A 25,841-nucleotide genomic window follows, 5' to 3' on the forward strand; every position below is an offset into this window, starting at 1 on the left:
GAAGAAGTATGAGAGATAACAGTAGAGCACTTTTTCAAGCTCTCTATTGATAAAGAATTGCTTTACTAAAGCAAAAATCAAACTAACTTGTATTGCGACTGATAAAGTGCGTGTCAGGGCTACCATTTCAAAAGCATGTATCTATACTTTCTGAGCACCAGATACTATCAGATGAACACCAGATACTATTTAATGAGCACCACATACTAAGCATTGAGCTCCAGATTTTATGTGGAGCACATCAGATACTCTCAGATGAGCACCAGATACTATTTGATGGGCACCAAATGCTATGTGTTGAACATCATATGCAGAAGACCAGTAAAAATTTTAACTGAAAATTGAAATGAAACCTATGTAAACAAATGACCCACTGAAAATCTGATATAGCAAATAAATCCTGAAATAAACATGTCTCTGAAATGATATCTTGTGGACCATGGAAATGTATGGCAACATGAAATGTATGTTAAAAAAATTAGCTTGAGTATCTTCAGCTCAGGTGTATTTAAATATTTGGCCTCAACTGTGTCTTCACAACGTCAAATGCTTTTTCCTTATCCTATACTATTTCAGCTGTTGAGTGAGGAAATTAATTTGTTTAGGATGGCTGAGGGATCCCTAAAGTAGAAGTGCTTCTTCTTCTGTGGTAAAATTTTATCTTTTTCAAGTATGATGTAATTCACTTATGACGTGAATCATCTTTATTATCATCATAATAGAGCCTAAATGAAGAACAGAAGACTAAATTCCCGTTGTTAGTCCAATCAGTTCTTTCTCTTTTGTCATGTTACAGGAATGTCTGTGACCACACATTGAGTCAGCATTGTCCACACAAGCTTATCATTCACAGTGTTGCCCTCTGGTCTACTGGACAAGCCTGTGGGCAGTCAGGATGGTGCGCAGATGTAACTTGACATTTCAGAGTTAGGAAGGCCTTTCTCTCTGTAGTGCATGATTGACTGAGTTGCTGCTGAATTTGTGAAGAGTGAAATGCAAAAGTACATGAAAATCAATAATACAAGGATTAAATTAACATAGAAACTTTCACTATAAAGATGCAGCAAGGAGCAAGAATATCACCCTTTATGTCATGTCAGGGTGTAGGCTCCCTCTGTGACAGACCAAATAGACTGTGGTGGCCATAAAATTGTGCTACTTTGCTATTCTATTAACTTAACAATGTCTATCGGGAGTGGTAAAAGATGGAAATGAATGAGTCATGTTTGGAAACAACTGTCAATACTGCAAGATTCACTGTGTGATGACACAGTTTGTTTCATAGTTAGCAAACATCCTTAAATCCACAGTCATTTTCCACAATAATAATCAGACTGACTTCTTGCACAATGATTATATCATCACAAACAGCACTCAGATGTGAAATGTTATAGGAAGGCAGCCTACTTGAAACTTAAAGTGCAATGCATTCTTTAGCAGGTGGTCAGTGTACAAACATGCTTGCTGCAGTGTTTGTGGTGTTTGAGGCTTATGTGCCCAGCTGGTTGCCTTCACAGTTGACCTCCTGACCAATTGTACTGCCCTGGGTTAATATTACCCTACAGTTCCAAGTACAGTCCACCGAGATAGACATATAGAATACATTGCTGATGAATGTTTTAGAGTCATCTGAGTAGCTAATGGGAAGGGGATTCATATAAGGATTCATAAAGGTGGTAAAAACATTTTTGGAGCGATGCCCTAGCACAACCACTTTTGATTCCCCAAAGAACTTCGAAATCTATGCAAACAAGATCAGGTCACAGTTCCTGTGGTAAATTTTTCCCCATCTGCAGATGATGTGTACTCTATAGTGTGTGACAAATGCATTTTAGAAACTGGACTGGACAATAGCTCTAGGCAGACTGTTGGAGACAACCAGAACGTGCTTCCAAAAGTGTTAAGGCTAATATTCTATATAATTTTCCTTGTATTTGTTTCCCTTCTAAGCCCAAAACAGTCATAATTAATTTTTATGTGACCATTTCCAATTTCTCTTTATCCCTTAGAATTAATCTGACTATTTTTCTTATACTATGATTTCAAGAGTGATATGTGTAAATTAAATCTGTTCTGTTTAACTGTACAGTTTTTTTTTCTTTTTGGGCTGAAAAACTCCTTATAAAGGCTGCATGAGTAGGAGGGGCTGAACTGCTGTATATATTTAAAATTAGTAAATGTGTTGGTTTTTGTGACATCACAAAAACGTTGAGTCAAAATGAGTTTTTGCAGTTTGTTTTCCATACGTAAAGTTTATGGACTGCTGAGTAAATGGTACATATTGAGACACTAGTATTGCGGGTTGTACTATTTTGCCTTATATTGACACGCATGTACCTCTTCACTTTGAACAGATTTTACAGATATTCATTTTACGTATTTTCAAACTATCATCTAATGTCTCAGGCATTAGGCACCATATTAATGACGATTTCACGTGATAACACTCTGAAGGAGCTTTCAGATGCATTAAACTCTATAGACGTCTAGTTCCTTTCAACACCACTGCGAACACTTCCGACTAAGTTTCTCTAGAGCGCAGCGTTTCACACCGAACCACTCTGACTGACTGACTGTGTTCCCCTTTAAAAAAAAGCAAATACAGTGTTTTTTTTTCCATGATCTGGTCCCATTAAAGGCAATTATGTCTCTAAATCTGATGGGTTGCAGTAAGAAGCTGTAAAGTGAGTTTAGTTTGAAAAGGGATGGGGGAGGGGGTCGAGGAGCAAGGCGGAGAAGGAGGAGGAGGAGAAGGAGAAGGAGGAGCAAGCTGGCTTTCCAACTTGTCAGCTCGACCGGAGATCGAAGTGAAGCGTAAAGCGCGGTGTGGTTTCTTCACTAAAGAGTTCGGCAGCAGCGGAAGCTTTGGATTTGCGCTACACGCCGGGAGATGCGATGGGAGCCCTCGGTGTGTGTCTTTGGCTGGGCGTGTGGATTTGCCCCCTGCTGCTGTGGGCAGGTGCAGGCGCCTTTAACCTGGACACCCAGAACGTGCTGAGAAAGAACGGAGACTCAGGCAGCCTCTTCGGCTTCTCCATCGCCCTGCACCGCCAGCTCCAGCCCGCTGATAAGAGAATGTGAGTACTGCACTTGGATCACTCGCCGTGTTTAAAGACGAAGGAACTCTGTTTGATTAATGGGGAGACAGTTTGCTCCAGGTCCCCCCAGTGCACCTGCTTTCCTTCAGAATACGCGCCCGTGAGCTTCTTTTAAACTAACTATTTGATGTTATTAAGGTGGACGTGATGTGTATCTCCTCTGAAGTATGTGGAGTTCAGTAGAATTGAATGATCGTAGAGCAGCGAGTGGGAAGTGACCCCTGTTGGGTTTGCCCTGTGTTGGGGGAAGCGGTGCTTGAAAACAGTGCTAACGTTACCAGTCAACAATGCCGCGCACAAAGCCCTTTCTAAGTGGACCAATGTAAAGAGAAGTCTCCACATGCTTGGGCTTAACAATGCCTTGCAGTGAAATGCAGATTGCTTCATATCATTCATTATCAGGCTGGAGTGTGTGTTTTTCCCCTATGTGCCCTTTGCAGTGTTCATCTATTCCTGTAATTATACATGTCTTAAAGTTTGTAGACACCTGCTCATCCAGTTTCTTCTGAAGGGTGTTAATACGGAATGTGTCCCATCTGCCGCTGTAACAGCCTCTACTCTACACTGGATTTATACTAGAAACATTGCTGTGAGGATTGCATTTTGCATTCAGACATAAGAGCATTGGGAGGTACACTACTGATGGTGGGTGATTAGTTCTGGATCACAAATGGCACTCTTAACTCATTTCAAAGGCATTTGGTGGTGCTCCATCACTCCAGAGAATGCATTTTCACTGCTCCACACCCCAGTATACCCCTCTAACATGCTTGGCATTGGGCTTGGTTGCTCATGTGTGACTGTTGTAGAGCATCCTGTTTCGTTGGAGATACTTTTTTCAAGAAATGACACAAATTGTATGTGTGCAGCTAAGTAGCTGAATTTGCTGTTTAGATACTTTAGGACATATTTCAGACTTTTTTAATTAGTTTGATATGTCATGTTGATTCAGTAGTTCTTCTCAACATCAAAACAACATTATTTCAGTCAGATTTGTCCATCCGGAACATGATACAACATTAATAAAGCATCTGTTAAGCTGCTAACTGTAATGAGAACAGTTTGCAGCATGCTGATGTTAAAAGCCTGTGCTGTGAAGTCAAACTCAGCAACTCTAGAAATGTACAATCCATGTCAGCAAATGCTGATGTACTCATGTACATTTGGAGGATGAGTGCAGATGGTCTATCTTTAATAGCTTCTACGTTTTGTATGTGGAGCCTCTGAACCGGATGGTGTTCAGTATAGTCTGCATGAGCAATTATGTGTCAGAAAGAGCTGAATGAGTGGAAGAGCAGGAGGACTGAAGAATGGGTTTGGTGCACAAACGTGAAAGGACATTGTGTCACACAAAGCCTGCTGTGATATTGTGTGTGTGTGAGGGAGGGGTAAATACACACACACACACACACACACACACACACACACACACACACACACACACACACACACACACACATAGGGTCTGCTCATATCTATTGTCATAAAGTGAAAAGTTGAAATGTGATGTAAATCCAGATTATGTGATCATATTAGCAGTGTAAGATGTCAGCTGTCCTAAAAATTAATTGGGTGTGGGTGTGTGTGTGAGAGAGAGGGGGAGGAAAAATATCTGGGTTATATATATATATATATATATATATATTTGCATGTATATACGTTTTTGAAAATATATGTTCTTTACAAATTCTAAAATATTCTACACATGTTCCAAAAAGCCCCTGGGACAGGAGCATGTTAAACACTATGCTGTATCACCTTTCCTTAATAATCGTTTGGAGACTGAAGACACTAATCAACCAATTAATCAAAATTTTTAAGAGGGATTTTTTCCAATCTTCAGTCATTAGTTTGTTAGACGTCTTCATCTGGCCAACGTTACAAGTCTTTTTTTATCTTAATTTGGCCTTCATTATGTATGTTGCCAATGGGAGACAGTTAGGCCAGTCTAGCATTAACATACAGCCATGCAGTTGTAACATGCAGAATGTGGCTTGTTGTCATGTTGAAATAAGCAGGGAAAAGCCCTGGAAAAGACATTATCTACACCACAATACATGTTGCTCCAAAATGTGTATATGTTTCAGCCTTAATGGTGCATTCACAGATGAAAAGCTACCCAAGCCATGGGCACTAATGAATGCCATACTACAGATCCTGGCATTGAACTTTACACTGGTAACAATCTGGATGATCCTTTTCTTCTTTGGCCTGTAGAACACAATGTTTATTTATATCCATAAATATTCAGAAAGGCTCACTCATTAGGCCACAGCATATATTTTCACTGTGCATCAGTTTATTTCAGGCAAGCTAGAACCCACGTAAGCACATTTTTGGCTCACTTTATACCCAAGCCTTATTGTATCACCTGATTAAGAGTTTTTTGAAAATTTCACAATGTTCAAAGTCTTAAATTGTCCCTGTACCAACGTTTTGGGATATGCTGCAGGTATCAATTTCAAAATAAATGTATAGTTACAAAAAACAAAAAGCAAAAAAAACAACAACAAAAAAACAAACAAACATTGAAGTCAATAAGATAAAACATTAAATGTCCTCTGTCTCTCAGTTGTCAGCTATGAAATGTCAAGTGTGATTGACAGTTTTCTGGTTTCAGTTTGGTTTCTGTTAATTAGCTCTTATTTTGTGTTTTTTATCAGTTCTCTTCATAAACAAGTATGTGTATTTAAACACACAAATCTGGATGCATTTGCATGTTTTTGTTATTTTAATTGTGTTTTTTTGTGTGTATATTTACTAGTTCAGCCTGTATTGCTGTGACAGAAACTTGACATGTGAACAAGAAACCATTAACTCTTTGAAAGTGAGCATTTTTTTGACAGGTTTCTTCATATCAAGTTTTCTTCGTATCAACTTCATATCAAGGATCTGTGCCCTAAACAGTTGGACATCTGATATATGATACCATTATCAAAAACTCCAAATAATTAATGTTTATAAATAAATTCCTTGGCCATGGCTGAACAGCAGGTTATGCTGAACCTGCAGTCAGGTTTCCTTAATGGTTTTTGTCTCTTGTTGACTAGATGAAGATTTTGAATTCCTCAGCAGCCAGGCACTTTATCTTACTGTAGAAAGACATTATAAACAAAATCCATCACTGATTATTGTTTTTTTTGGTTTTTTTTTACTGTAGAATTGCAGGCTGTGTGGTAAGGGACATTACTATCATGGTAACTATCAGTAACTATCATTACTATCAAGACTGGAGGGCTTAGGCTTTGGAGGATCATGTATTAATGACTGCAGGAAGTGAACAATTATTGTGTAACTATATCTCTGGGAGTCCCAGCAGGTCACACTCACACTCACTATTACTTTCTTTCTGCCACAAGCCTGTCCTCATTACACTTATTCACATGGCTTCCAACACAGTGCAAATGGCAAGAAAAATGGCAAGTGCTGAGTCACTTTTTCAGATATTTCAGATTTTTATTTTCTGATTTCAAATACAATGTTTCTGCTTCTATGAATAGCCAGGACATATTATGTGGTGGCATTTGTTTACTCTGAAACCAGAGAATGGTGGTTATACATACACAAGGCCATCTGTGCTAATGTAACATGATAGACAGAAGATAGCTGGAAGCAAGCTTTTACTAAAATGGTGCGATTCTGAAACCTACACTAACTGCAGTTTGACTGTGAGACTGATAGCTATTAATGCTACACAATATATCTATTGTAATAAATGTGGGTAACACTTTACTGTAGGGCAATGTTCATAAGGCTAAATGAATGACACCCACATATTCTCTTTATGACAACTGACAAAGACCTACAAAACATTTATAAACACAGTTCCAATAGACATCATTTGTCATAAAAGCTGCATTAGCCAGCATTGCCAGGTGACATAGATTTTTTTTCTGACATTACGTTGCTATAACACTTTGTGAGGTGAAATGATTTTGTAGTTCAGTGTATGTCACAGTGACATAATGCTGATAATATTACATGGCTTGCCAAGTCAGGTGGCAAGAAGTGAACATTTAATTTTTTTATTCAACCTAACATGAAACCTAACATGAAAGCTGACAAAAGCACTATTTATGACCAATTATGTCTGTCTGAATAAGCCTTTATAAATGTTAATAAAAGTTTGTCAGTTGTCATAATCATGACAAGCTAATGTAGGTGTCATGTAGACTTATGAACACTGCTCTACAGTAAAGTTTTACCTGACTGTGTACACTCAGAAGGTGCCACAAAAGGTTCTTTGAGTGATGCCATAGAAGGAACATTTTGTTTCCCTAAAGAACCCTGTTTGGAAAAGAGATTTGTCAGTGTGAAGATGATAAAAAAAAAAAACGTAACTTATGGTAAAGGTTCTATTTGAGTTTAAGGGTTCTTCCGACATAATTTGGAGGTTCATTAAACTTTTAAAAGGTTCTTCACGTTCCCACATCTGATTTAGAAAGATTTTTCTCTAATGCACACTCCTATAAAATTGTGTTTATGGCAGCTAAAAGTAGTTCTTTCTGAGAAAAAAACCCTTTTGGCACCTTTGTTTTTAAGAGTGTATTTCTACTGTATCTTTTGGAATGGGCATTATGTGGCTTGGAAGATATTTCTTTGCTTGCAGATGCTGAACAACTGCAGTGACTCTTTGTATTATCATCCTTGGAACTGAATAAATTGTTCACAACTGAACAGTTGCAATTATGTATGGTTATGAAGAGGTCTTTAGGAACTCAGCTAGACCAAAAGTAGCTGCTGTCACATTGGCAGTGGTTGCTTTGGCCTGCGTTACAGCTTGGTAAGGAGTAAAGTTTTTGGGTAAATTGACAGGTATCAACCAGCTGCTGTGGCCCATCTGGCTGTGAGGACACAGCTGTGGACAGTGTAACAAGAGTCTTTGTGTATGCGCGTGCACACACACATGAAAACTCTCTCTCTCCCTCACACACACACACACTCGTGCCGCGCGCACACATATAATAGCTACTTCAGGGAAACCATTGACAAAACCTGATGAAGTCAAAATATCAAATCTTTACCCACTTCTTGTTCTAACATTATTTTTAAATGACAAAAAAACTGACATTTGTTTTAGTATGCTGTGGAGTTGAATGAGCCAGTATGTATTACAGCAGTTGGGCTGCTGCCTGTATTGGCAGGCTTTACCTAAATCAAACTCAATTCCATTTTTGAGTTACTGAGAGTAAAACATAAACAGTTATTGTAATCAGAATGGGTGAAAGTCTTAAATTCTGTCAGGTTGGCTAAAAAAACTCAAGCTATGTATTTTTTTCAGAGTGTTTGTGAACAAAAACCTTTTCCAGTGAGGTAATTTCCAGTTTCTCCAGTGAGGTAATTTGGCCTTGTCATTGCTCAGCATTAACTATCTGGGAGTGGTGTGTTAGGGTGGTGGTCTGGCAGACTGGCAAATTCTCCACATTCAACTTGAATGACTTGTCCTATATTCATCAACTATAAGGCTTTGTGTCTTTATCCCTTGATCTGAGATTGTGCCAATCAGTGCAGAAGTATTTCTGCTTACCTTTTGAAAAAAATTATGATTTTACTATTCACACATTTCACTGTTCAGACAGCACTGGGCCTAGAGTGGCGGGCAATGGACTAAAGCATGTCTTGGCCAGGAATGAGCCTATATAGAAGTGGTGGACAATGACCATTATCTTGTGATCAGCATGAAGCCTCTCATTCATCCTTATGGCCGAGTGACCCAGTAACAATCCTGTGTAGTGCTTTGTGGTTCCCACAGCCTGGCTGCCCACTCATCTGAAAGTACCCATGCCACAAAGCAGATTAAGGGGCTTTGAGTTCACAGATGAAGAGATGAGATTTCTCTCCACTATAATGCCTGGCCTGTTCCCAATGTGTTGAGTGGTTTGCCGAACCTAAGTACTTGGGTTGTGGCATGTAAATGCCAATGTTGTCCCTCAGTGACATGCTAAATTCTACAACTCTTCCTGAGAGTTGCAGTATAGTGCACTCTCTCGTGCCAAACTGAACCTCTTCCATTCAAATGTTTTCAGGAGATCAGCAGGATTCTAAGTTGTTGTTGCTGTAATGTTTTATAACAGTGACTACATAGAAAATATCATGTTGTATTGCAAGTGTGTAATAGCCAAAGCTTGATCCACTCAGTCTGGTGGAAATGTTGACATGCATTGTGTCTTGGATTAAGATCTTTTGCTATTGTCTGTCTTAGGTCATTAAAAAGCAGGTTTTTGAGTGTTTTAAAGCTGTGCAATCCCACAGATTTTTCAGCATTTTTGCATAATTCAATGTTTCAGATGTAAACAAAGTCATTCAGAGTGCTCTGTTCTAAAGAAACGTGTCAGAATTGTTCATAGTGGTGGTGATAGGAGCCAGACTTTCGGAGTGTTCAACGCTTCTGAAAGCTCCCTCACAGAGAGTTATTATGTAGAATGGTTATGAACATTACCTGATGTGTGAGATATTGTTTTATGGTAGTTCTAAGAAATGTTTTTCTTGAAATGTATTGTAAGGAGTATTTTATATGGTGAAGAGGTATATGCAGGGTGTTGTGAGTTTGTGTTGTGCCCCACAAAAACCTAATTATTTTACTGTTATCAAGATTATGTATAAAAACTCAGAGGACATTTGGGTATGTCTATATATGTGTTGTAGACATCGCAACCCCTGGTTCCTATCACCGCCACTGTAAAGAAATGCTGAGGCTAGAGGCACATGTTTAAGAGTAGAGAGCATTTTCTTCATTTTGTTCATGCAGTAGTGAGGTAAAGCTTACTCCCTCCCTATAATATCTGTTAACAGTAGCTCCTTTAAGGACTTGGCTCTTTCTGAACATTTGCTCTCTCTCTCTCTCTCTCTCTCTCTCTCTCTCTCTCTCTCTCTCTCTCTCTCTCTCACACCTTCTCTCTCTCCTCGTGTGCTTGTGTCCGTTTCTGCTTGTCACCCCACACCCTAGTCCACACAGCCCTGCCTGGAAAAAATGAGCTGTAGTTTGTCCAACAATAAGTTCCCTATTTACCCTGTTGGTTGAGTAGAAAGATTTTTTCATTACTGTACAGTCGATTTATAAAACTCTGCCATGCTGAAGGCCTCTCGAGAAAGGTTTCAGTAGGATAACTGTCACGCTTCACTTTCACTTGATGACATAATCTCTTTAAAGATTTTAGGATTACAAGAATGAAGTTAAGCAGACAATAAATTCTTGCTGACATGTGAAAAACATGTGACCATTTTGTGTTGGATTTTGTGTTTATATATTTATTTTGCTGTATTTTAAAATATCAGCAACACTTTACATTATGTGAATATTTCATAATGAGTGGACCAGTAGAAATGGTCCAAAATTACTCTGTTTTTGTTTTTTTCTTTTTTTTCCCTTCACCTGTAATGTTATCATTTCAGAGAAAGAAGATTTTGTTATGACAGTGAAGATATGTGGTCAACTGCACTCTAAAAGATGCACTGATCTCTTTGACAATGTGTCTAGTTTGTAGTGGAATCATGTAGGAAATTGATTACATGTGTATTTGCTCCTCTTTGAAATAACGTATGGTTAGATTTAAATCATTCTGCTTTTTGAATGAGTTTGCTTGATGAGCATATCACTAAGTAGCAGTGTAAGCAGGACTTTTATATCATGTGTGGTTTGCTGTTTGTACATTGGCCTGGTGTGATGACAGTGGTCTGCATAAATTATTGACCCAGTCCAGCTGGCTGATGGAACAGGAGTCAGACAGACAGTAAAGTGAGCTGTCATCCCTCCTGATCATCACACAGCTCCACATGCTATTGTGTTACAGAGTATCTTTCTAATACAAATATCAGAAAGAACTTCAAAGTACAGCCTTGTTTATTACACTTGTCGTTTGGAAAGGTGACGTATACAAAAGCAATTTATGGGACATCACTGATATCTTTACATTGTTTATATAGCATCTCTTTTTTCAGAGAGCTATCCTTATGAAATATTACATTAATATTTAATGTCATTGAATATGCTGGATGCATTGATTCTTATTACACAGTGTTATTTTTCTTTCTTTGTTTTATTTATTTATTTACAGTATGCAAAAGGATGGCAAGCTTGATCAATTTACATATTTTGTTGATTTTCTATGTGAAAATAATTTAACTACAAAGAACACATCACTGTCAATGTTTTTGCACAAATACTGTTTATTTCGTGACTGTAACATATCGCAAAAATGTATTTAAGATGCAGGCACTGCAAAAGTTATGCACACTTTATAGTTTATTTTTCTCCAACATTTAAACCTAATTAAATTATTTTTGCAGAGGAATGCCACATTTAAGTTTGTTTATATTTGTCAATTTTCAGACTGTTGATTGGTGCTCCCAGGGCCAAAGCTTTAGCTAATCAGGGAGCTAACATCACTGGGGGTCTATACAGTTGTGACATCACCACCCAAAGGGATGACTGTGATCGGATTGAGTTTGACAACGATGGTTAGTGTTGCAATGATCTCAAGTTTCAGCATCCTCTCACACAATATTATGGCTTATACTGCAATTAATCCTAAAATCATATGCCAAGCAAAGTTTTACAATGTTTTTTTAATGTACTGCTGTTAGCTGATGTGCGTGTGGAAAATAAGGAGAATCAGTGGATGGGCGTGACCGTTCAGAGTCAGGGACCAGGAGGAAAGATTGTGGTAAGCCTCAGTATCACTACTGTATTGCAATATTTCATAATATGCTGCAAAGTTGCACTATTAATTAATGCTATAGACTGTATTTAGCTGTTATGTTCAGAGTTATTCATGCATTGCATTCCACTCCATTCATTCCACGTTCCAGTCAGTTTTGTTCAACGGCTGCATATTGTAGCATATCCACAGGTCATTTTGTGTTTCCTCTGCTGTTCCCTGTTAGACATGTGCCCATCGCTACCAGAGGCGGCTGTTTGTGAACACACCACAGGAGTCACGGGACATCACCGGTCGCTGCTACGTGCTCAGTCAGGATTTAAGCATTGACAGCCAATCAGACGAAGATGGTGGGAACTGGAAATTCTGTGAAGGTCGTGCCAGAGGTCATGAACGATTTGGTGCCTGTCAGCAGGGTGTGGCTGCCACGTTTACCAAAGACTACCATTACGTAATCTTCGGAGCCCCAGGAGCTTACAACTGGAAAGGTAATGGAGAGTAAAAGTGCTTTTAAGGAATTCAGGAGTTTTTAGAAAGCTTTGAAGAACTGAAGGGTTTCATTGCAGTTTTTTCCCTAAAATATGTCATTTGGGTTGGGCATAATGTTATGAATGTGTTTTCCAATCTACGTCAGCTGTTACTCTTTTAAAAAATGCATTGAATCCAAAATCATAACAAATGCATATGCAGTATTTTGAAACTAGATGCAGTAGTCAGTAGTCAGGGCTGTATAGATGCTCCATTTCTGTCATTGCATATGAAGATGTTTCTTATTGAATACATAGCAGTGGTTCTCAGCTCATGTCTGTGGTGATCATTCCACTACACAGTGAATTCATTGCTCAGCTTAGTAGTTAGATTAGTATAAGTACTTGCTAGCACAAACTGTGTTGTGCAGGATTACTCATGTTTAGAAGTGAAAGCTGCTGTCCTATAAATTCAGTCCATTCTCTGCCAAACACAAACAGTGCAGCACTGATTGCTTCACAAAGTTATTCTACATATTTTCAGATATTTTCAAAAATCATAAAAAACAGTTGACCAGCAGGTTTGGTTATTTCGGTTATTTCTGCATCCTTCTGCCCTGATCTCCATCCCTGTGTGGCTTTCAGGCATTGTACGAGTCGAGCAGAAGAACAACACCCTGTTGGAAATGGGCTTTTATGATGATGGACCGTATGAAGTCGGGGATGAAAGTCGTCTTGAGTCAGATCTGGTGCCTGTACCTGCTAACAGTTATTTAGGTAGGTTTAACTGTGCCTGCAATGTATGTTTGTTTGCTTTTCTTTGAATATATATGCATGTGTGAAACACATTTAAACCATGTGTTCAGTTTTTTTTTTTTTTTTAACTATTTGCCTCCAGTTCCTAATCAGTTCCCATAAAGTCAACTCCTCTGCTAGCTACTGTGGAAGAGCAACTGTGCTGGCTTACAGTTACTTTGCCTTACAAAATGAAAGTTCAGAGACAGTTTGTAACTCTGCCTATTTTGGTTGTTAAAAGAAGCTTTCAATGGATGATTCTTCAAAAAACTCAGTCCACTCAATGGAAAAGATTTTTTGGGAACCAATATTGGTTCTTCTATGGCAGGAGTGTCCTGTCATATCCATAAAGGGCTGGTGTGGATGTGGGTTTTCATTCCAAACAAGCCAGAGCTCACCTGATTCTGCTTGTTTAATCAGTTAGTCTCAGTCTCAGACAACTGATCATGTGTTCTTGTAATTGTACATCAAAGTCTCATTGCGGGAAGAAAATGTAATCACCTTGATCTAGGATGCATGCTCATGTTACGTACTGTGGCAGTTTGGAATACTTTTAGTTTGTATTTGCTCATAAAAAGAAAAGTGCTGTTTTATGTTTATTTCATGCTCATGAGCTGCATTTAGTTAATATTTATTGTATTGTATTAGCTGATATTATTTATTATTCTCACCCATATTTTGCTTCTCTTGCTCAGTGCATCACACTTTATTGCTTGATGATTTCTTTTAGACTTTGATGCTATAAGCAGGCTACCAGTCACTCTGGAGGAGATGATTCATGTTATCAACAAATAAAGATAAAGATGTTTTTAAAAGTCTAAACGTTTTTGTTTTGCCTGAGCTCTGCAAAATATTTTGGATTCTTGTCCCAAGGTTTCTCCCTGGATTCTGGCCACAGCATTACTGAGAAGGGCAAACTCATTGTGGTGTCTGGAGCTCCAAGGGCCAATCACAGTGGAGCAGTAATCCTGCTGAAGAAAGCGGGGGAGGTGTCCACCATGCTGTCCCCAGAACATATTCTTGAAGGACCGGGACTTGCCTCCTCTTTTGGATATGATGTAGCAGTGGTGGATCTGAATGGAGATGGGTAAAATAGCTGGAGTTATTTTTATATTCTTCAGACTTTAGACAAGAATGTTGTAAATTTAGCTCCAGCAAACTGTTTATACACATACTGATGAAGAGAACTGTTCTCTTGTAACTTAAATTATGACAAGCTGTTCCAGGTTTGAACCACATTTGAAACACAAACGTTATATATGTTTGTGAAAAATAAACATTAGTTTGAGTGTAGGTGATATGTCATCATGTGTATGTGTGAATGCTCCTCCAGGTGGCAGGACATTGTGGTGGGAGCACCTCAGTTCTTCCAGAGAGATGGTGAGGTGGGGGGAGCAGTGTACGTCTACATTAACAAGGCTGGAAAGTGGAGCAGCGTGGTGCCTGTCCGCCTCAATGGAACTAAAGACTCAATGTTTGGACTGGCAGTGGAAAATATTGGAGACATCAATCTGGATTCATATGAAGGTGGAGCTCATAAATTCTTAGTGATTTTGGGTGGGATGGGTGTTTGTGTGACACAGAGAGAGAGAGAGAGAGAGAGAGAGAGAGAGAGAGAGAGACTGCCAAGGAAGAGCTTGAGAGTTTTCTTTTTTATGGGTAGGTGCATGACATACATATTAACATATAGTGTCAACTAGGAGGTATATGGTGAATACAAATGCAGGTGCATATAGAACTAAGCAAAAGTCAGAACCCACCCTTCATTCGTGTAATTTCCAATTAAAACAGATATTAAGTACAAGTACATTTTTTCAACATCAGGAAAAAATAGCAGGAAACATATTTCACAGAAAATAACACAGTAGCCTCAACAACTAAATATAATGTCACAATTTTTGTGTTAAGTGTGTTCACACTTTGCCTTCATTACAGCTTCTATTTTTTTCCGGAGGTATGTTTTTCAGTTTTTCAAAGAAACCTGCGAGGATATTTCGTCACACCTAAAAAGCTCAGTCTTAGAAGCAGAAAATACAACGATTTGAGTGATGTTGATATCTGGTATCTGGGACAGATAGTCCACAGCAGCTTCTTTGTTTGGTTTGCACATTTTCTTATTTTCTTTTATTAGTCATGGCTTCTTGACAGCTACACATCCTTTTAGACCCACAGCATTGAGTTGTGTTCTCACAGTGAAAGGATGGACAGAATCAGACAAACCAGGTTTGATCCAGTGGAAACTCCTTTTTGTACTTATTTTCCTTTAACTTTCCCCTTCATTTTGTAAGCTGATATTTTATATTTATTCTCCTTAGAAATATCTCTTTAAAAAAGCAAAACAACTTGTACATAATGACTGTTTTGAGTGGAACTAAAATAGTGAATTTTCCACAATACTGTATGTATCTCTATATACTGCATCTTTATCTTTGAATATATTGCATTTTTATGCTTTTAAAAAGTTCTTTTTTAATACACATTAATGTATTAGTTTCTATTTTTTGATAATCTTCATTTTTTCTGGCAGATATTGCAGTAGGTGCTCCTTATGCAGATGAAGGTTCAGGTAGAGTGTACATCTATCATGGATCTGTGGATGGCATTAACACCAAACCTGTTCAGGTCAGGAAATGTTCTCTCTCTCTCTCTCTCTCTCTCTCTCTCTCTCTCTCTCTCTCTCTCTCTCTCTCTCACTCACTCTCTCTCTCTCTCTCTCTCTCTCTCTCTCTCTCTCTCTCTCTCTCTCGCTCTCGCTCTCTCCCTCTCTCTCTCTCTCTCTCTCTCTCTCTCTCTCTCTCTCTCTCTCTCTCTCGCTCTCGCTCTCTCCCTCTCTCTTTCTCTCTCTCTCTCTCTCTCCTCCATCTCTCTCTCTCTATCCATCTCTCTCTTTCTACATCTCTACATCTCTCTCTCTCTCTACATCTCTACATCTCTCTGAATCTGTAGCCTTTCGATCTCCCTGTCTCTCTGTATTCTGCTGTGTATGGGCTTTTGTAATGGATAACAGCCTTGAGAGCAAAACACCATTACTATGATAAAGGACAGGGAGATGGACAATCTTGAGCAATTTGGGGCAATTTTGCAACAGACTACAAAGGTACTTGAAGGCCCGTACCATCATTTTCTAAAATTCACTAATGATGGATTCCATAAGGGTACTCTCTGTTCAGAGAGTAAAGAAATACATTTTGTCTTTTGTAATCAGTGCATTGTAAATTCTGCTCTGCCCTCCTGCACTGACATGTTTTTACCTTTCTCAGATTCTGGAAGGGAGGCACCATGGCATAAAGATGTTTGGCTATTCATTGGCTGGGAATATGGATTTGGATGAGAATTCTTACCCAGATCTAGCTGTTGGATCTCTGTCTGATGCAGTAATTGTTTACAGGTATTCATAAAGTCTTCATTTCAGTGATTTGACTTTTTCTCACCTTTGAAATTGCAATTGAATAAATTTCCATCAAAATTTAGGGCAAGACCTGTCATCAGCATAAAGAAAGAAATCAAGGCTACACCGAGGGAAATTGACCTGACAAAGAAAACGTGTGGAAACAGTATTTGGTAAAATATTCTTACTCATGTTTTAAGTTATTAGGAATTAGATTAAGAATAAGAATTAAAGGTATTTAATATAGATCTTTCAGATGTTACTTTTTACTTTTATAGAAATGTATTTCTCATTGTATTTTTATTTACAGCTTGAATGTTGAAGCTTGCTTTACCTACAAAGCAAATCCTGCCACTTACAATCCAAAACTGAGTATGTATTGCACTTCTGCTTAGAATCTTAATTCTGTTTAGAATCTTAATCTGTTATCTGAAACTCTATAAATTCTGAATTTCACAATATACCAAAACTTTTAAATTATTTAAAAATTTCCATGTAATCCTGCAATTCACTACATTATTTCATAAGGCCCACAGTGAAGCACAAATGTAATGTTTGTCCCTGGCAGTGATTTCCTACACACTGGAGACAGAGTCACACCGCAGGAAGCAGGGTTTGCCCTCTAGAGTGTCCTTCCTGGATAAAAAGCCAACTGATCAGGACTTCCAGTCTACAGGCACACTGGAGCTGAGAGGCCAGAACAAGAGAGCCTGCTATAAAGCCAAACTCCGACTGCAGGTGCCTGCTGTGTCTCTTCTTTATCAGCTATCACAGGAGAACACCTACTAGAAATAGCCATTATGAACATTGTTGTTATATTTCTAAAATACTTCTCATCAATTTGAATCAAATATAGACCATCCTCTGGAGTTTAGAGTATTTTTTTGTTGCTGTTGTTGTTTTTACTTAGATGTGCCTTAACTGATTATTCAGCCAGGTTGTTAAAGAGCTTTAATCATGTTATAAAGATATTCTGATATGAATATGAAATATAGTAGTATGTGTTCTTTAATATATATATATATATAAAAAAACAGTATGTATTGTTATATATTTTAGTCCCACATTATTTGAATATTCTTCCTACAGCTTATGTGCAGTTGTTTAAATTATTAGCAAACTATCTCTATTAACAAACAACTAAGTTTGGGGTAGTATCAAGATGTATTCAGTAGTTGAGACAAGGTAAACACCTACAAAGCATCTACAGGATGCTACCCATATACACTGTTAACAGTATTTTCAGTATATACAGTATAACTTTATTTCTATTGATTGAAACATCCTTTCTCAGGAGAACATAAAGGATAAACTGAGAGCACTTCCTATTGAGGTATCTGTGGCCATTGATAGCGCTAAGAGAGGGAAGAGACAGAACTCACTGCCAGAGCTGGTGCCAGTGCTGGACTCCAGTCTGCCCAGCAAGATCAGCACTGAGGTAAAAGCACACTGAGCAGCTACCAAATGGCTTTAAGCACTAACAGCTCCATTTAAGGCTGAAGGCCTACGTAATTGTCCCTCAGTTATGTTCATTCCATCCCAGTGAATAATTTCTTATAACAATGCTATGATTCAACACAACAGATGTATAAATGGGAGAATGTAGGACTGTATAATCTAATTATCATTTGCTGTTGTAGGTAAACTTCCTAAAGGAGGGGTGTGGGACTGACAACATCTGCCAGAGTAACCTGCAGCTCCAGTACAGATTCTGTTACAGAGCATCCAACCAGGACATCTTTCCTCCGTTACCTGTGTGAGTACTAAAACAGCAGGCAAATATATTAAGACAAATTCTGGTCACAGGAAATTCGAAGCTCTCTGTATGAAGCTCTCTGTATGACTTTGTTTAGATAGACGTTCAAGGCCATTGTTGTGCATTTTGTTGTCTCTAACAGGACGAATGGAGTCGCGGTGGTATCTCTGAGTGACCAGAAGGACATCGCTTTGGAGGTCACAGTGAAGAACAGGAATGGAGATGACGCTCATGAAGCCAAATTAGTGGGACAGTTTGGTGATTTGCTGTCATATTCTGGCTTCAGATCCCATAGAACCACAGTGAGTAGGAAACAATGTTAAACTGACTATTTGAAAAATAGTGACAATGCATTTAATTTACTTTATAAAACACCAATAATTGAACACAAAATATACATTATTTCAATAGAGGTGTAGTATGATTTTTCTTTAAATCCATTAATTTGTTTGTTTGTTTATTTATTCATGTATTCATTAGGACAAGCAGGTGATCTGTGTAGCCAATCAGAATGGCTCTCAAGCAGACTGTGAGCTAGGAAACCCCTTCAAAAGAGACTCTGAGGTAAACTCTTTTACTCAGGAATGTATTACATAGCATAGTTTTCTACATATTGCAACTTTATTATATTTTTAGGTCACCTTTTACATTATACTGAGCACTGCCAAGATCTCTCTCAGCACCACAGAAGTTGAAGTTGATCTCCAGTTGGAAACGTGAGTTGTTGATTATAAACTTTGCAATATTCATGTTATATTTTAGCTTAGCAATAAAGGTTTCCCTATTTTTTGTTATCAAAAAGCCTCTAGAGTAATTTATTTTGAATGTATTTTCTTCAACAGAACGAGTCTGCAGGAGGGCTTGGGTAAAGTACGAGCTAAAGCTAAAGTTATGATTGAGCTTCTGCTGTCTGTGCAAGGGTATGAATCATCAACTGTCACTCGACATAAAAGTTGATAACTGCCTACAGTGCATAAAGTGGATATATATTTTTTTTTTCTAATGTTTTTTTTCCTGTGGATCAGAGTTGCCAAGCCCTCTCAGGTGTATTTTGGAGGGGATGTTAGAGGAGAGAGTGCCATGAAGTCAGAAGAGGAAGCCGGCAGTTTGATTGAATATGAATTCAGGGTAAATTTCACAGTTCTCTTCATAACAAAATGTATGTCCTTTAATTCCTGTGTTACTCTGTCAACGGCTGGTTACAACTGTGGTGTAAATATAGAGAAATCTTAATATTAAAAACATTAAAATCTGTCTATAAAAATTTCATGTTTGTACTTCAGGTAATAAATTTGGGCAAGCCACTGAAATCGGTTGGCACAGCCTTTCTCAATATCCAGTGGCCTAAAGAAAGTGCTGTGGGGAAGTGGCTTCTGTACCTGGTGAAGATCAGCTCTAAAGAACTGGAGGAGATCACCTGTTCACCTGAGACTGAGATCAACCCTCTGGGCCTAACTGAGGTACACTGTCCTTAGTATTCTCACAGAGCTCCTCTCTTATATAGTAAAATCATTAATGGCAAACCATGACTATTAGAGATACATATCACTCCTGGACAAAAATCTGTAAAAACCATGAGGAAAAAACACATCTGCAATAATAGTGATTTCTGATAGCATCTAAATGGAATTCTAGTAGTTTGTTAGCACTAAATTAATGCTGACTGCACAAACATTTTCAGCAATTCTAGCTTAAATGCAGACATTTAATGTTTCTAAAAGACATTCCATTCATTTGAAGCTTAATACAGACCTAATAGCATATATTTGACCTTGTAGGTCTTTCACAGTGATTCTTACAGAGCCCTGGTAAAGCATTACCAGGGCTACTGTTCTCCATGTCTAACAACCCACTGATTATGCTGTTGCTCATATTCATATTCAAAGTCAGTGACATATCTAGGACTTCTGGATGGCATAGATTGATGATTTTTCTTACAAAATTGGTCTTTTATTTCAATAAATCAAAATATAATTGGTTAAATTCTCTGTTATCCTATAATTATACTAAAACTTAGTTTAATATGTTATACCTTCTCCTCAGCTCTTGAAGTCGTAATGAATACAATAATGCACTGAGCTATACCTAGATACCACGGAGAAAAACATTTAGGCGTTTTAAAATTTTCACCTTTTTGTTTTCAGCCAAAACTTAACAATGAAACAAAAGTAGTGCTGTAACACTCACAGCGTTTAAATGCAAGCATGAATCCATTGAATAAAAATGAACTACAGACATTTCACTGTTGTCAGAACAAAACCTCAAATCTCCAAAACGACTTTACTGGAGAAGGTAAAAACATACCTTACTTTTAATGTAAGTCAGTGTAACCAGAGCTTTTTTCAGAGTAATTTTGGGCAATTTCTTTTGGTCCATTCATCATGAACTTCACTCACCATGTAAAGGACAACCGGCATGTTCAAATGATGTCAAAATCTAAAAAAAAAAAAAGACATAAACAGAGGAATGAGGTTTTATCCAATAACAGTGATTTCTTTTTAGTTCCCAGAAATCATTATGCCTTCTCTAAAGGCTTAGAATGCTGAATTGTGTCCAACTGGGTTCAAAGGTGGGGTTGCAAAGTTTGGTGAAAGTTAGCTGAAGCTATCTGTTTTGAAAATGAACAGCCAAACAAATGTAGCCCTTCAGTGTTCAATCCAAACCTCACCCTCAAAACACGTGAACCATATAGGCTAGAAAGCCTGGATATGTGTGCATATCTGGCTGTTAACAGTCACAAATGATGCTCCACCATCATTTCTTAGACAAACTAATCAGCTGTCACAATGAGTCTTAACAGAACTCAGGTTTGTAGCTCACTTGGTATAAGATTCTAGTATGCTACGACTCCCCACTCTGGGCTGTGTATGTACAGCTTGGGGCACCTACAGAAACTGGATTTTTTTCTGCTGTATATTTTATGGAGAGCTACACTGTAAGTGAAAATTAGGACATAAAACTCTAAATAAAATGACCTTTACTATGATTAAAGCTTCTGAAAATTCAGATTATTATTTCAGTTGAGCACTATCTCACTCGATTGTTTAATAAACACATCTGAGCTAAACTCAGTGATAGATGCATTATTTCATGATACTAAAGTTACCTCACTGTTTACCTTTTCAATTTACCTCTTTCAGGGGTCGATGGTGTCCAGGCAGAAACGCGAGATTGGCAAAAGTAGACTATCTGAGGAAAACAAAATGTCTGTTTTTACAGAACGAAGGAAATACAAATCTCTGGTAAATTCATTTATATTCTTATTATCAGTTCTTCTCATTGTAGTGGTAATAATCTTGAAGATGTACCTAACTGTATTTAATGACTTTTTAAGTCATGTTTTGGGGATGCAAAATGTGTGGAGATCAAGTGCCCTCTGCTGAACCTTGACAGTAGTGCAGACATTATTCTGAGGTCACGTCTGTGGAACTCTACTTTCCTTGAAGTAAGCAATAATATTTATTATAATATATCTAAAACACCTTTGTGTAATGCTCACATAAATTGATGTACTAGCTCTGAAAATTTGCTTCTTTTTTTTAACAGGATTATGCCTCCTATAATTATCTTGATTTGATAGTGAAAGCATCCATCAGTCTTGACGTTTCTGCCCAGAACATTGTGCTGAAAAATCCTGAGACACAGGTGACATCTACTTATTTTTGTCATATGATATACTAGAGTTATACTGATTCTAATAAATCAAATACTAAAAAACATAAACAGCTTGATAAGACAAAAGGTACTTTATATGTCCATAAGTATGCAGACACCTTCTTATCAGTGAATCCAACTACTTTAAGGTTCACACATTGCTGAAACATGCATTCAATTGCATACACATAGCTTGGATAATCTTCATAGAAAAGCATTGCAAATAGAATACGACACTCTGGAGCATATGAGCCTAAATTCACCATGCCCAGTGCCAAGCATCAGCTAGAGGGGTAGTAGTGCCCCCAGCACTGGGCTGTGTAGCAGTGGAACTGTGTTCTCTGGAGTGATGGAGTTTCATCCAGTACCTTTGGGATGAGTTGGACTGGCGTTAGTGATCATGAATTAATCATCCATCATCAGTACCTGACCTCACTAATAATTTTGTGGCTGAATGCAATCAAATCCTCACAGCAAAGTGTAAAGCTTTCTCAGAAGGTTAGAGGCCACCACTGCAGCAAAAGGGGTAAAACTCCCTTTTAATACTATTGATTTCAAAAGAAATTTTGGAATGGCAGGGACAGGTCGCTTTCCCAGCCCGGCATCAAGCCTAGTGTTGGACTACACTGCATTCTGAATAAAGATTCTCAGTTGAAAGGAAAATGTAGTCAAGGACTAGGCTGAATCCCTGTTTCAGAACGCGTAGCGTATCAACTGAAGATTTCTCTTTCTTAACTGGAGCATAAACCCTCCACCAACGGTTAATATGTTCCTTTCTCTTCATTGAAGGTGAGATTGACTGTGTTTCCTGAATATACTGTATCTCACTACGGTGGGGTTCCATGGTGGATAATCCTGGTGGCTGTGCTAGCAGGCATACTGATGCTGGCTCTATTAGTTCTTATACTTTGGAAGGTAAGCCTAAAAGATTAGCAGATGATCATAGTGCTTTTAATGGTATATTTTCCCCTTTTTGTTATCTACACTACTTTTCAAAAAGTTTGGAATCAGATCCCATATTAACCATCTTCATTTGCTTATATCATTACTACTTCCCAGGAGAAGGCAAAACTATTTATTTAAAATCATTTACTGTAAAAGTGTATTGAGTCATTTTGAAACACTTTGAAAATCAGAATCAGAATACTTTATTGATCCCAAAGGGAAACTACAGTTATTACAGTTGCAACCGTTTATGTAAAAGAATAAACACGTTTAAATCTTATGAATACAGTACAGTGGCAGTGGCAGGTTATCCGCTTTGAGATATGATCTGACTTGAAATATGATGAATTCTGTGTATTTGTTTTATTATATCTTTATGCACAGTTTTACGTGGCTAATAATGATTTGAAATCTGTGAAGTTTCACCCGACAAACATGACAACGTTGTTCACTTGTCTGATGTATATTGTTGAAAACATTGATTCCAAACTTTTGATAGTTATGTATATTCCCGATATTGATTATTATTTGTTCAATTATGTGAAATCCTTTTGTGTTTCCAACAAGATGCATATTCTCCATAGCCCTCAATAGTTGGAATGTTATAGTTTTATGACAGCAAGGTTTATATGTATCTCAGCTGTATTGTGGGAAAACTTTGTACAAATTATTTGCAATGATCAACCACCTTGCTCCTTCTGTAGTGCGGCTTCTTCAAGCGTGCCCAAAAAGACCAATATGATGCTGCATATCACAAAGCTGAGATCCATGCTCAGCCCTCAGACAAAGACAAGCTCTCCACAGAGGCCTAGAGGCCTTTCCTGGGTAAAATATACAAGAGCACAGGAGTGCCTCAGTCTGCAGTGGCATTAAGCTTTAACAATCACTAACGCATTTTTTTTCTGCTTTGCCAAAAAAAAGAAAGAACAAAGAGCTTTCTTGTGAACAGTGTGCCTCCCTTGTCAATGCTGTGTGAAGTTCAAGACATGAATGTGTAATGATTTTGCTTACTCATTTGCACGTGCTCCCTTTGTTGTTTTTCCATTTTCTCCTGCAGTCCTCTAACTTTTCTTTCCTTTGTATTTCCCATGTGTCCTTTACCATGGATGCTCTGAATGCTTTCAAGCATGCTCTGCCAACAATGTGCACTCTCCGGATTTGTGTTTCAAACCTTCAGCTGCAAAAGAGCTGTACTTCAAACATTTTTTAAATTCATCAAATGTCTGAATTATGCTTAACTGACTTCCTATGTACTCTTTTCATCAGTGTGGATTTTTCAAACGTTCCAAGAATGATGACAGCATTCCTAAGTACCATGCTGTAAGGATCCGGAAGGAGACGCGTCACTTTAAAGACGATAACGTCATGTTTGATCCCTTTGAGAAGAAGCAGTGGATGACTACGTGGAGTGAGAATGAGAGTTACTCCTGAGACTTTGACCCCAGTGGTGCGAGAGACTGTAGGATCATCTGCGTCCAGTAAAGACTCAGGGGCTTGGATTCAGGACTTTATTCAGGACTTCTCTGTGTGGTCAAACTGAAGAAACAAATAGCAATAGACTCTTGCTGGATTTGAACATAATAATGTTGCCATGTCCAAAAAGACCAGGCAAACATCAAATGCAAATCGAGGATATGTATATATATTTTTTTTGCCTGAAAGGTCTTTGCTTATGGACTCTTCTTTATATACAGTATTTGTATACTTTTGGACAATTGCTGAAATACTGATACTGAACTGAGTATGTTTTTATTCTGTAAATATTGACATTCTTACAAATTGTTTATTTATTTTTTTCTTGATTAATTAGCCAAAGATTTTACAAATTCTTTCAAAAACTGTGAAATGAGTTTAAAGCAAACAAGTGTCACAAGCAGATCAGATTCTGAGTATAGAAGTGAACAAATGCACAACAGAAGATGACGACAGCAATTCTTCACTCTGATAAAAACAAAACATTAGTCATACCTAGAGTTTAATTTCAGGAGACTCAGTAGCCTAGATATTTGTATGGGTGTTTCTGTGCTATAAAGTGGCTAATTCATTTCATGACAACATAAAGGGAAGTTCCATTTTTCTAAATTTCTGCATAAGCAAGTCATTAAGATGTAAACAAAGTTATTCAAGAGTGGTTTAATGTGAAATAAATGTGAAAAGATCAGTGTACCCACACATCTCGTTTTATATATAATGTTGATAATGGTGAAATATTGGTAAAACTCCAAAATGAGTTTTTCTTTCTATATGACACTCTACCTGCATTTCTTTGACTCCTTCTGTAAAAATGCGTTTTAGTAAACATTATCTCAAAACTATTGTAAATCAATGTAATAATTTCTGTGAGGTAGCTTTTAGAGAGCTTACACACTTCAGTCATCTGTTTCATATCACTATCACTGTAAAGCAATGTGAGTAGGCAGTTGGATAAAGTTAGGAATCAGAGCAGGGGCAGTTGTGCAGAATGTATCTATGGACTAGGAGTGAAGAACACTGCTAAACTGTATGTGTCTATGAATGAGAATGCAAACAGTAAGTACAAAGTACTTTAATGTAGAAGTATACAGTTCTATCCACTGAGGATTGCAATGAGTGTGTTTTTACATGACATTCTGATTTCACTAATAAGACCAAACCAATCCACATTTCACCTTGAATTTTAGCAGCTGGAAAAGAATGAAATTAAGAATTAACTTGGGGTCAGTGATGGCTGTGGTAAATACTTCTGAAAACAGTATGTATACATTTGATAGTAGACATATATAATAACACTTAATATTTGTGGGTTAGTACACTAATTACACTAGATTTAAAGCAATATTTCATTTTTTGTTTTAATATTGCACACATACGTATATTGCCCTTCTGACAAAACAGGGGTCATTTATGAAGGGTGTCACTAGAAACATGGCACAGTTGCACACAGCACAGGTTATTAGTCACCAGTAGTGGAGGCAAAAATTGTGAATTGTAATTTAAAATTGACAGTAAAAAAGTGTAAAAGGTCCATATTCCATATTTTACTTTTTTCTTGGACATCCACAACAGCTTGTGTTTTGTTGTGTGGGTTTATGTACCAAAAAC

At 37.8% G+C, this 25,841-nt stretch overlaps 1 protein-coding gene across 2 annotated transcripts; it reads left to right on the top strand.

Moving 5' to 3' along the window:
- The first annotated feature begins 2,806 nt into the window (after positions 1-2,806).
- On the top strand, positions 2,807-25,075 carry itga6a (integrin, alpha 6a). 2 transcript variants are annotated; one of them, XM_037539418.1, is made up of 26 exons: positions 2,807-3,077; positions 11,428-11,555; positions 11,682-11,761; positions 11,982-12,243; positions 12,868-12,999; positions 13,891-14,104; positions 14,351-14,544; positions 15,545-15,639; positions 16,278-16,405; positions 16,489-16,578; positions 16,716-16,777; positions 16,974-17,143; positions 17,700-17,843; positions 18,046-18,161; positions 18,304-18,463; positions 18,642-18,725; positions 18,798-18,877; positions 19,004-19,081; positions 19,187-19,289; positions 19,445-19,621; positions 21,302-21,403; positions 21,496-21,606; positions 21,708-21,806; positions 22,605-22,730; positions 23,465-23,585; positions 24,027-24,149. In XM_037539418.1, exons 1-25 carry the CDS (start codon positions 2,896-2,898, stop codon positions 23,570-23,572), a joined length of 3,225 nt encoding a protein of 1,074 aa, XP_037395315.1. In that variant the 5' UTR covers positions 2,807-2,895; the 3' UTR covers positions 23,573-23,585; positions 24,027-24,149. The 2 variants fall into 2 exon arrangements, with proteins under 2 accessions (XP_037395315.1, XP_037395314.1); XM_037539417.1 differs by lacking the exon at positions 23,465-23,585 and having other exon boundaries at positions 24,027-25,075.
- Positions 25,076-25,841: the final 766 nt, after the last annotated feature.

The sequence above is a fragment of the Pygocentrus nattereri genome, chromosome 6 (genome assembly GCF_015220715.1).
Source record: "Pygocentrus nattereri isolate fPygNat1 chromosome 6, fPygNat1.pri, whole genome shotgun sequence".
In the NCBI taxonomy this organism is placed as follows: Eukaryota; Metazoa; Chordata; class Actinopteri; order Characiformes; family Serrasalmidae; genus Pygocentrus; species Pygocentrus nattereri.

Coding starts and splice junctions, on each gene's coding strand:
- itga6a (XM_037539417.1), top strand. CDS start 2,896: ATGGGAGCCCTCGGTGTGTGTCTTTGGCTGGGCGTGTGGATTTGCCCC. Junction 14,545..15,544: donor CAATCTGGATTCATATGAAG/GTGGAGCTCATA, acceptor TTTTTCTGGCAG/ATATTGCAGTAGGTGCTCCT. Junction 16,579..16,715: donor ACGTGTGGAAACAGTATTTG/GTAAAATATTCT, acceptor TTTTATTTACAG/CTTGAATGTTGAAGCTTGCT.